Here is a 12,852-nt window from a genome sequence, read left to right as displayed (position 1 = left end):
TGCTTGGAAGTTGTTGTTGTTAGCAAACTCAATCAGCGGTAGTGCGGTCTCCCAACTTCCGCCTCAGTCGAGCACCACGGCTCTTAGCATATCCTTGAGAGTTTGTATCGTCCTCTCGGATTGCCCATCGGACTACGGGTGAAACGCCATGCTAAAATTCAATCGTGTTCCAAGCTCGCGCTGTAGACTAATCCAAAATTTTGAAGTGAACTTCGGGTCACGATCAGACGTAATCGTCACTGGGACTCCATGCAATCGCACGATTTCTTTTATGTAGATTCGAGCCAGTCTGTCCGATCCATGGGTTATAGGAATCGGTATGAAGTGCGCACACTTGGTAAGTCGATCTACAATCACCCAAATGGCAGTGTTTCCTTTTAGGGTCTTTGGCAAGGCCGTCACGAAATCCATGGTGATGTGCTCCCATTTCCACTCGGGTATCTCTAGTGGTTGTAACATCCCATGTGGTCGCTGATGTAAGGCTTTCACTTGTTGGCAGGCTAAGCAACGCTCCACAAATGCCGCGATATCCATCTTCATGCCCTTCCACCAAAAGGACTTCTTCAAGTCTTGGTATATCTTCGTGCTTCTAGGGTGAGCAGTGTATGGAGTCTTATGAGCTTCACTCATGATCTCGTTCTTGAGTTCCTCGTCGTTGGGCACGCACAGTCTTCCTACAAAGATGAGGGCATTGTCGGACTCCTCACTAAAACTTCCCAACTTGCCAGTGCTCACTTCCATTCGAATCTCTTCGAGTTTCGCATCCATCCGTTGTGCTGCAACGATGCTTGTTTTCAGATCTGGTTCAACCACCAGGTGTCAATTCTTCCTTCCACTGTTTCAGGTGCCGTTACCACTTCCAATCGCAATTTACTAAACTCTCGTATCAAACTTTCCTCTTCTGTCAGAAAAGTAGCTAGATGCGAATGGTCCCTCCGGCTCAAAGCATCTGCCACTACGTTTGCTTTGCCGGGGTGGTAGTTGATGCCACAATCGTAGTCCTTCACTAGTTCGAGCCATCTTCGTTGTCGCATGTTCAAGTCCTTCTGCTCGATGAAATATTTCAAGCTCTTGTGGTCCGTAAAGATTTCGCATCGAACTCCGTAGAGATGATGCCTCCACATCTTTAGGGCATGTACTACTGCTACTAACTCCAAATCGTGGGTTGGGTAGTTCAACTCGTGTGGTTTCAATTGTCGTGACGTGTAGGCGATCACCTTGTTGTTTTGCATCAACACGCATCCTAGTCCAACCTTCGAAGCTTCGGTCTAGACTACGTAGTTTACTCCAGGCTCTGGCACAACTAACACTGGTGTGGTGGTCAATTTCTCCTTTAAGAGTTGAAAGCTTGCTTCACACTCCGGGGTCCAATACACCTTGATTCCCTTCTTAAGTTGTTGGGTCATTGGTCTCGCTATCTTGGAGAACCCTTCTATGAACCTTCAGTAGTATCCTGCCAAGCCTAGGAAACTCTGAATCTCGTTTGGTGTCGATTGTGACTTTCATTGTTGCACGGCTTCAACTTTGGTGGGGTCCACTCTGATTTCTTCTGCCGATACGATGTGTCCAAGAAAATTTACTTCTTTCAGCCAAAATTCACACTTGCTGAATTTGGCGTATAGCTCCTCGGTCCTCAAGGTCTCCAAAGCGATTCTTAGATGCTCCTTGTGCTCCTTCTCGTTCTTCGAGTAGACTAGAACGTCATCTATGATGACTAAAACGAATTTATCCAAGAACGGATGGAATACTCGATTCATCAGGTCCATGAATACTGCAGGTGCATTGGTTAGTCCGAACGGCATCACAACGAACTCGTAGTGTCCATATCTTGTTCAAAACGCAGTCTTCGGTATGTCCTCCCTTCGAACTCTTAGTTGGTGATATCCGGACCTCAAGTCCATCTTTGAGAACACGCCGGCTCCTCGAATTTGATCAAACAAGTCATCTATCCCTGGCAGTGGATATTTTTTCTTGAGGGTCAATTTGTTCAACTCTCTATAGTCGATACACATCCTCATTGATCCATCCTTCTTCTTGACGAAAAGCACTGGTGCGCCCCACGGCAAGACACTAGGCCTAACGAAACCTAGGTCCATGAGCTCTTGAAGTTGTATCTTGAGTTCCTCCAATTCCTTAGGCGTCGTTCGATACGGTGCCTTAGACACAGGTGCGGCTTCAGGTTCGAGGTCAATTGTGAACTCCAATTGTCGATCTAGCGGCGGTCCAGGTAACACTTCGGGAAAAATGTCTGGAAATTCTCGCACGATAACGACGTCTTCCATCTTCTTTTCTTCCTTCTTCTCTCCATGGAGATAGACGAGATATGCGGGACGCCCCTTCCTCATCATCGTGGTAGCTTGGAGCGCGGAGATTTTGGCGATTCGCCGGTTCCTCGAGATTCCATGGTACACGGTGGGTTCCTTTCCCAGAGCTTGTAAGGATATTTGTCTCTCCTTACAACGAATCGTCGCAAAGTTCGCGGTCAACCAATCCATTCCTAGGATTACATCGATATCTCCCATCGCCATTACTTGCAGGTCGTGAGCGACTAATTTAAGATCTCCTAATAGAATTTCTACGTTCGAGCATGTTCGAGAGATTTCTATCGTCCCATCCACTGGTGAAGACACCATCCATCATCTTATCGATAAACAATTATTACATTAATAGTCATGCATACTTCAAAATAAGCAAGTAACAAAATAACATTTCGCATCTTCTTTCAACCATTTTCTTCAAACTCACACTTTTTCCTCAAAGTTTCCATATCGCCTCTTATAACGGTTTTGATCTCGAGTCTGGTGCTAACAAGAAACTATTCCATCATCTTTTCTCTAAGCATTCGATTATAACAAATATCTAAATTCTCCGCTTCGTTATTCATGCATTGATCATCAGCTATTCGTAAGCATATTTCCTTTCTCAAGAGTTTATTGCTTAAGTTCGATCTTCTAGCAGCTTGTGGCAGGTAGTTCGTTGTTGCAGAATATCTAACGTCTCGTTTATTGGTTATGTCGACACTTTTAGTTGGTGTATAAATTTCCACGTGTAATTGGCCATAGGAACTTATTTCTCGTGTGTATCCGAAAAGCACAACTCTAACATTTCCTTGAGTCTAGTATCAATAATTTGAAAATTGATCAAACAACCTTACTTGGATAGAAACTGATTTCAACTCGAAGAAGCACAATTAAGAGTATCTTTAATCGGAAAGGCTCCAAACTTAATCAAGGAAACAAGAACAAAATTTCTAGCCCGACACTTTCAAATCTCATCATTGACAATTAGTTTGAAATAAAGCAAGGACTAAGTTCCACTGAACTTAACCCGTCCATTTTGAGGATTAAATGGTTTACATGTATCAAATAAAACCCATAGAGCTTGAGAATTTACTTCTGACGAGAGCTCGAAGAACATGAGATAGGTCATGAAAACAGGATGAAACTACAATAAATCTCAAATTCCATAGCAGACTGCCTCGTTCAAACATGTCGAGGCCTAAAATAATCAGTCGTGGCAGGATTTAGAAACATAGACATAATGTCATGAAGTAGCACCTAAATGGTTCAACGACATCATGTTATTGAAAAAATAGAATTACATCAATGGATTCGCGGTTTGTTAAAGGCAACTCAAAGTGAATGGAACTTTTCAGAAATTTAATACGATCAAACCCGTTAACGAAGAAGAGAACATCATAGCCTCAACTTGGTGTTGCCGAAAGAAAAATCACTGTGCTAAAAAGAATTTCACTTCTGCAAGAAAGAACTGGCGAAATAAAGAGGTGAACAAAAATTCCAAGAAGAATATTTCATCATTTGAAGAAAACAGGTCTGGAGATGTGATCATACTGAAGGTCATAACTGCAAACAACTTAAGGATCAAAGTTCAATGACGGAAGCTCATAAAATCAAAATATCGTCCTTATGATGAATCAAAGGAGACTACTCAATCAAGATATCCAAAGTTATCAAGGCAAACACCAACTTTCGAGACAAGTGACTCATGACTCGATATAAGAAAAGAAATAATGGGTATTACATGCAAATTGTGAGTCCAACAAGGTCTTAGATAAACAAGGGCTCACTGTTAATCGAGAAGTTCCGAAATTTTTTCTAAGGATCCAAGTAAGTACTGTTGACTAAAAAGAATCGTTCTTTCCAGCTACGAAGGTCGCACTCCCTCGCACATTTTTCCCGAGCCTGAACATGGCAACATCGTTCTATGATACCGTGGATTTCAAGTTGAGATTCATCGTATCATCGAAATTAATTACTATTTTTGATGGTCGCATCTTCAAAGTCTTCTTCTTGCCATGTCACATAGTCATTTTCGATTGCCATTATACACGTGGTCTTAATGTGTCATAAACGTCGTCGTATTTGAGTCGCGTCGCCACTTTGGCATGGTATGCAAGACTGCATAGTTTTATTAGATCTTAGGTATGATCTCACCATCGTAAGGATACACCAAGTTCAACATATATATATTTTTTTCGTTGGTTCTATCACTCAGGAAAGTGATATTGCGGTTGTCCTCTTACAACTAAGTTCTAGCCTACTTGTTAGGCACTTGATAATTTCAAGCATAGCTTGAAGTCTCATACTTCAACACATATTCGATCATTACTTGAATGTTATTCAAGCTTCATAGGGCTTCTACGTTCGCAACAAAGTTCACAAATTTCACATTTCACTCCCATAGTGATTCTATACGATACCTTGTACTTCATTGGTCATAGATTATCACCACGTGAAACTTCATTCATTCATAACCCCATAAGTCATATGACGTTCCATAGCATAACATCCATCGTATATTAATATATGTAAAGATTAACACTTAGTCAATGCATCATCCACAAAATCGCATTTCCAACTTCATGCAGTTCATGTCCATCTATTTCACAATCACATAATTGCAACTACACATGCGTCATACTTCGCCTTCACATTTTCAAAATCATATAATTTCAACCAAATATGCATTATAATTTTCGCCTTCCAAGTAATCAACATGTACGTCCTTCAAGTTAACTTTGCAGTTTGAACATGTAATAACAAATCTCAACATCAAGCAACACGTGTTCACAATCATACTTCAATATGTGATACATCATGCCTCATTATTAAACAAAAGCAATTACACATTTGCATAGTGTCTCCTGTTTCATAACTTCACCACATTTTACAAAAGCTATAGTATTTACTTCACATTTCCCATAGGAGTTGCTTCGTAGCAGCCAAGTAATCACAATCATGCTTCACGTTTCACAATAATTATGCATTCCCGATCATACAGAATTATATCTATCCAAACTCATAGCAGTTCAACATATATTTGCATAAATTCTCTATCGAGCACAACTACAAATTTTAGTGCACAACAATATTCATTATATTCGGCATAGTCGCATTAAGCACTTTCACATTCATGTATATTCGTCATTTCATACTCTAAGAAAATCTCCAAATGTCACAACAATTTCCATTCATTTCAATTTCCAACATTTCATAATTCAAATCAGTATTCATCAAGATACTTGTTACCTCATTCATCGTGGTTGAGCGGAGACGAGTCGTGGTGTTGAGCCTTCGATGATTATCACTTAATCAATTTACACATTTTTAGACTTCAATTCGAAAAGACTCTTGGGTCCAGAGCGGAAAGAACTGAGGCTCTGATACCAACTGTAACAGCCCGACATTTTAGGGTATAATAAATACGGCGATCGCTACCCAGACGGACTTAAAAGCAACGAGAACATAGGCTAGGGTTTCATTTAAAGGGATTTGATCAAGGTATTTAATGAACTATTAGAGCAATAAGTCAACGGCTTAATCAAGAAAAAATAAATGAATAGATATCGTAAATTATGCTCAAAAGACAATGGCTTAATAAAATTCCAAAGCGCATCATGTCCCGATATTCTAAACAATAATGAAATAATTCAATTCAAACAAACGGAAAGAAGTTCATGTTTCCAGCGGAAGCTACAAAGAGAAAAGCGAAGTCATGTATGATGACACAACCCCACTCAATGTTTCAAAACGATCATATTATCATTCAGTTTATTTGCTCAACACCGCCAACCGTTCGTCGCTGCTCAACCTACACATAGGGAAATCACATGAGGGGCTGAGTATTTTAAACATACTCAGTGAACTCATGCCAAAATCTTTTAATAGATATGCCATCCTTACCATAGTGAACTCGAATTTGCATTTATCAAAAGAATATCATTGAGTATCACAAAATAATTTCATAGACTGGCCAGTCAAACATTTCCTCCCATTTTCTCAACAATCAACAATTCCATAGTGCGACGAAAGTGTGGCCACACTATTCGCCCACGAGACCGGCCGACTAGCAAGGACGGCTCCCGATCCCATCTGTGTACACTAGCATGATAGGGTTTGCGGCCCTACTCAGACTCGAATTCGTTTTTATAGCCCTATAGCCTAATGGAGCGGACTCACAAACTAGGCATCAGACACACAACATAATCAAAACAGTCACAGGCATGGCATAACATTTTAATCCACCCTTATAACACCATAATCAATATTTTGGTAATAAAAGAGTTTAGTGAATAAAGCCCACCTCGATTCCTTAGATCACAAGTACGTTCTTCCTCTTGCTATCACACCGAGAGCGCGAGTTATCACCTTTAGTTTATGTGTATCACAAGTAAGTCTCAATCATCTACTCAAAATCATGCATGTTCCTAGCGTTTCCCTTTTTCCCATCGATTCGTTTTATATTACCACTCCAAAAATCAAGGCATGGTTATCATAACACTTTCTATTCGCACCACAACTTCAGATCCATCATCAAAACATGTCACGCATGAGTGTTTTACAACACACATCAAACGCGCACCGAGGCACGCACACACATACACACATGCATCCCATATTCATCAATTGTTTCCCCTTTCACTCAATCAATATGCATGAGGGTTTAAGAACACCGATTAATCGATTAGATGAAGAAAGATTAATATAAAAGTACATTTTCTTGATAGAACGAACGGTAGAAACAAAGTAATAGCCTTGATTCTTCAAAGATTCTTGAGTTTCAACTTCAATTCTTCTCAAAAGATGAAGAAATATTGGAGAAAAGTAGAAGAAAAATTAAGAGAGAGTGGGAGAGTGGAAACGGCGTGAGGGAGAGAGAGAGGGTCGATTTTTTTGATTTAGGTTTAGGGTTTCACTCCTATTTATAGAGTGCAAGATATAATCCCATAATTAAATAAATAAAAAGATTTGAGGAGATATGGGAAGGAGTAGTTGGCGTTAATTTTGAGAGAAAATAGGGTAGGTTCGAATTTTTATGCTATTTATTAGCATATGATTTAATTTGGATATTTCACGGAGTAGAATAAAATATCACGGAGCAGAATAAAAATAATAATCCTCCCAAATAAATAGGGAAAGTGGCGTTAATATTGATTCCTCCATAAGGAATCAATTTCAAATATTAATTAAAATAAGATATGGCAAGATCTCCTTAGATATGGTAAGATATGCTAGGATATTTGAATTTATTCATGGAAGAGAATAAATAAGGGATCAATTAATATAATATAATAATTCCTTCTCCCATAAATAGGAGATTTTCGAAAATCTCCTTGGAATAAGCATAGGGGTCGAAAATTCTATGGAGAAAATAAGGAATAATCGGACTTTGGATTTAATTTGGATAATTATCCCAAGCAATAATTAAATCCAAGAAAAATAGAATTCCTCTCCAATAAATAGAAGTGGTCGAAAATTCCAATTAAATAATGATGGAATAATTCACCACAATATTATTTCGCCCCGCATCAAAATATTCACATAATTACGTCACAAAATCCACCATTTTTAATTCCACTCCATCTTCACAACACATTGACCTTTCAACGGTCACATCATATTTTCCAAAATATTGACTATTCAATAGTCACGTCATATAATCAACAAGTTTGACTATTCAACTCAAACTCAACTCCAAAATGCAATTAGGTCATAAAGAATCGGGCAATAAATCACTCATCATTTAATCCACATACTTCATAGCATTAAAAGCATTTAATGCAAAAAGTTTATGTCTCAAAAATTAGGGTTCGAAAAAGTGGGGTGTTACAAGATATCTCTCAAATACGAATGTTTAGCATTAACAGAATTCGATTATGAGTTCAATACTTCTATTCACTATATTTTTATTAACGTTTCTTAAAACTAATATATTTGTTCATAAAAAATAGTCCATACTATCATGAAAACTGATTTAGGCACTACCATCAAAATCCTATACCCGCTTGGGGTGACCTGACGTCATCCTGTAGTCACGGCATCACTTCGGGCCAACCGTTGTGGATGCTCTAATACACATTTGTTTTACGAAAAAAGTAATTTATTGAATATATAAGAAAATTGACCTTGTAAATAAATGCTCAACCACTATATATGACATTCTGAAACAACAGAAAATAGTTTTTGTTGCATTGAATAGTTTGGATAACATGAAAGTTAGATGAGAAGATTGAGCTTAGTGTGCAAATCAAGGTGATTTTACTATGTTTCCTTATGTTTGGGTAGTCTGAAGCAGGGCAGCCAAAGTGACGTCGTTTTCTGATAGTTCCGGTACGCCTCGGCCCTAAACTCCTCCTTCAACATCCGCTGCTCCACCAGCAAAGTGACAATTCCCAAGCACACCCCATTCGCCATCGGCCCCACAAACCACCAATCGTACTCCACATTCCAACCAAAAATGGCAATTCCGCACCACCATAACTGCTCGCCCGCGTAGTTCGGGTGTCGGGAATACCTCCATAACCCTTGTTCAAGAATCGCCACCCTCTCTTTTCCCTCCTTCTGCAACTCCTCATTTCTTCTTACAAAACGATGCATCTGCGTGTCTGCAAAGTAAGCAATTGTCAACCCGGCTAAGCACACCAACGCAGCCACCACGTCCCAAATATTCACCCCTTTCACGTTCCGATGGATCGCGTACAACGGCATGCATATCGCCATCAGAAAAACCTGCCCACCTCTCAACAGTTAGATCATTTTATTTCATAATCCCTCCATCCCAATTTTTATTAATACCACTACGAGTATTAGTATTTCTTTTAATTAATAGAGACTCTACTACTTTATATTTTCCTAACTCAACACACAAAGGATCATTTTTCCTAATCCATGGATATTGACCTGCTGAGAGAGATAGATGGCGAAGAAAGAGATCCACCACCAGTTGTGGCCGTAGTGTCTCCGCATGTCGGTGAATCTCCAGTCTTCTCGAGCGCCCCATTGCCACTTCTCGCGGCGGAAGTAGCAGTGGGTGAGCCTTAGCGACCACGCCCACGTTAGTGACACGACGAGCCTCGATCTCCACTTGTCAAATTCAGCTAATGGGTGAGTCGCAAAGTAATGGAGCAGCAGTATAGGTATCACTATCCAATACAAATCTATCATCTGCAACAACAAATTAAAATTAATCAGCTATGGTTTAGTTAATTAATTAGCTATATATATATATAAATGTACCCAATGGCTGGATTGTAGGAGGCCGACAAGCCAGAAATGTAAGTCAACGTTGAGGAAGAAGAGGATGTTGGCTAGCAGGAGAGGGTGGTGGTGGCACCATGCCCACAGATAAGAGAGAGACCCGTCATCGGAGTGACAGTTGAGGAAGGTCAGATAAAAGAGGATGGAAGGGAGAGGAGAGAGAAGAGCCACCGTTGCATTGCCGAGATTTTTGTTGCCCATTGCGCTCGATGCTGGTGACTCGCAACCAGGTCTGATTATGTAGGCGGAGAATTGTCCTTTTTCGACCACGATGGCATCATTGTGTTGTTTATTAATGATTGATTGTGGGGGTCCGTTTATTCCATTACTTTACAATAACCTTTTGAATTTTCTTTTCTTTAGAATAAACTTTTAAATTTTGAAACTAGAAAATTTTTTCCCCTTCCTCAATTGGCGCCTTCTATAGTTTAAAGTTGGGTTAATTTTGAAATAGAAGGTGTGGCATGAAATTTATTATGATTACACTTATCTATATTACATTATTGTGTGGGGTGCATAGAGAGTTGATTTATGTTCAGTTGTGTAGAGTTTATATTAGATATATTACTATGTTTTTACTAAAAAGTTATAAATCTTTACCAAGCACATACTACTGATCACTTTTTGTGTTGAAAATATCGAGCACTTTGCGAGCATCGATAAAATTTTAAAAATATTTTCGAGCACATTGTCGCTCGAAATTGTTTTAAGTTTATTTGCCAGTACTAAATTGCTCGGTATTTTACACTATTATTTAGATAATTTATTTGACCGCCTTTCCACCCAAATTTTGGCGCAAAGATATCTAATGTTTTTCATTATTCTCAATACTCTTTTAACTCCTTTGTTTCCTATAACTACACATTGTTGCGTTAGTGTCCCGTCACCATACTGCCACCCTTCTCATCTGCTCGTTGCCTTCCACCATGAAAAACCGTCCATCACCACCACTTGCTGCTTAAGATGCAGATTTTTAGTTTCATCCATGATTACTTGAAACTAGACCGCCGCCGTTGAATTTTCGGGGATTTTAGAGTTCATAATATGAGGATTTTTGGTATAAATTAAACCGTCGCCATCGAATTTTTGGGTGAGATTGTGCGCTTTAGTTTGGGGTGATGGAAGAATTGTTGAACAAAAAGACATTTGTTAGCATTGGTATGTTGAAAAACATATTTCGAGCATGTTGCACGGATAAAATTGCTTGTATACAACAAGATCTATAATTTACTTTTAACTAATTTTATCACATTGGTGTTTTATTATGAATGTCTAAAATGTTTCTCAAACATCTAAATGTACTAGAAGCAAACAAGTCTAATTCTTTTGCATAATAGACTGATCGTAAACGACGTTCACAAAATGTGACGTAGTCGGTTCTTTGTAGAAGAGAAATAGAATTTCATAACCTAGATAGACTTTGACTACCTATCGTGAAAGGTTGTAGTGTCAGTCAGCATGTTTCCTTACCTAAGAAAATAAATGACACTTGTGTGGTAGAGCACTAAAGGATCTAACAGTTGAGATAAGTCTTTCTAGCTATTTACTCAAAGATGAGATCTCGGCGATTGTTATTTCTTAACCATTGTTGACGTAACATTGAGCATACGATATTGACTATGCCCTACTTTGATTTATCAAATGGTGTGGATTTTTTGTAATCAAAGAATCTTGGTATCTTGAGTAGTGGTGATCAATGTCTAAAGGTGATAGCATTGTTATTGCAGTGTGTTAGGTGAGTCCAGTTTGATAATATCATAAAGAGGTGTTCGAAAAATATTCTATTATTTAGAAACCCGCCAAGTTGGAATTTATTCAAGAATAGTAAATAAAAGATTTCAAACTGGATCACTCTTGAAAAAATTACTACTCACTTTTCCCAAGATAAGTGAGTCATATTCCTTTTTAGGATATCCTACTATAAGTTAGTCATTTCTATATTTAGCAAAAAATCCTCTTTGTTCCTTTATTCTCCGCCTACTTTATTCTCTCTTTACTTCTTTACTTTTCTCTCCCTCATAATTTCCTCTTTCTACTTTAACTCTTTAAATATCAATTCCTTAAACCTCGTGCCTAAAAAAAATGCTTCCCTTATCTTGGGACGGAGCCAAATGATAAACTTAAATTAAATAATGGATGTTTATATCTTAAACAAAAGAAATATTCCCTCCGTCCCAACAAAGTTGGGTCACTTCTTTGGAAATGAATGTTCTTAATTTTATTGGGTTGGGTAATTTGTGATTTGGATGCAGGGATGTAGTCTTTTTAAATCATTGCGGTTGCTAATGTACCCCTCTATCCCAGCTAAAATGACACATTTCTTTAATCGGCACGAGATTTTAGGAGTTGTAAGTTAATTGGTGTAAGTATTGAATGGAAAGAGAAAGAGAGTTGGATATTTGAATTTGAGAGAGAAAAAAGTGGTGTAAGCTCTTCACCTTATTAAATGAAGTATTTCTAATAAGAGAAATGTGTCATCTTATTTGGTGTGCGTCATCTGGGACCGGGGAATACAACCTTTCGCAAATTTTGTGCATCATATAGCTTCGTACATGTGAAATTATTTTATGAAACAACAATAGAAATAAGGCGAAGAGCTTTAAAGTTACACATGTCTCCATGTTATGCATCAATTAGTGTTAATGTTAAAGTTGTGGTTAAAGTTGTGTTTTGTAACTGAGACGTTTTGACGTGTTCCTTTTTACTCCCTTTGTTCGTGAAAAATAGTTGCACTTTGTCATTTTAATATATCCACAAAAAATAGCCTCATTTCTGAAAATGGAAAGTTTCTCTCTTATATACTTTACTCACTTTTCTTTTTTTTCTCTCTCATACTTTACCCATTTTTCTCCTTCTCTATTTCTTTACCAGTTTTTAATTTAAACTTGTGCCATCCACAAATTAGATTATTTTTCTCCTTCTCTCTCATGATGGAAACAAACAAATTGACAGGGTCAAATTTCACGGAGGGCAAATAGACTGCCCAAAACTCAAGGCACAAGGTGCAATAGTGGGAGCTCAGCTATGTTTGTCATTGAGATAAATATGTCTATGAATAACTCACAATCCTAGGTGTTGGATACCGCTTGTGGTTCACACATTTGTAATAATGTGCAAGGTCTAATAGACAGCAAGGAAGTGAGGCTTGGGGAAGTATACCTACGTGTTGGAAATGGAGCAAGAGTTGTTGCCAAACGTGTGGGAACTTATTGATTAGATCTTCCCTCGGGACATAGACTAGATTTACAAAATTGTTATTTTGTTCCGGTTATTTCAAAGAATATTATTTCCATTC

General features: G+C 38.4%; 1 protein-coding gene across 1 annotated transcript; it reads right to left on the bottom strand.

Moving 5' to 3' along the window:
- Positions 1 to 8,459: 8,459 nt before the first annotated feature.
- Positions 8,460 to 9,777, bottom strand: LOC125220333 (uncharacterized protein C594.04c-like). Its single transcript, XM_048122494.2, has 3 exons — positions 9,537 to 9,777; positions 9,201 to 9,464; positions 8,460 to 9,029 (listed from the first exon to the last, which is right to left on the bottom strand). Exons 1-3 carry the CDS (start codon positions 9,756 to 9,758, stop codon positions 8,562 to 8,564), a joined length of 954 nt encoding a protein of 317 aa, XP_047978451.1. The 5' UTR covers positions 9,759 to 9,777; the 3' UTR covers positions 8,460 to 8,561.
- Between the last annotated feature and the right edge of the window lie 3,075 nt (positions 9,778 to 12,852).

Source organism: Salvia hispanica, chromosome 1 (assembly GCF_029641045.1).
Source record: "Salvia hispanica isolate PSC_SH4W2 chromosome 1, Shi_PSC_v1, whole genome shotgun sequence".
In the NCBI taxonomy this organism is placed as follows: Eukaryota; Viridiplantae; Streptophyta; class Magnoliopsida; order Lamiales; family Lamiaceae; genus Salvia; species Salvia hispanica.
This window is presented reverse-complemented; position numbering and strand designations above follow the sequence as displayed.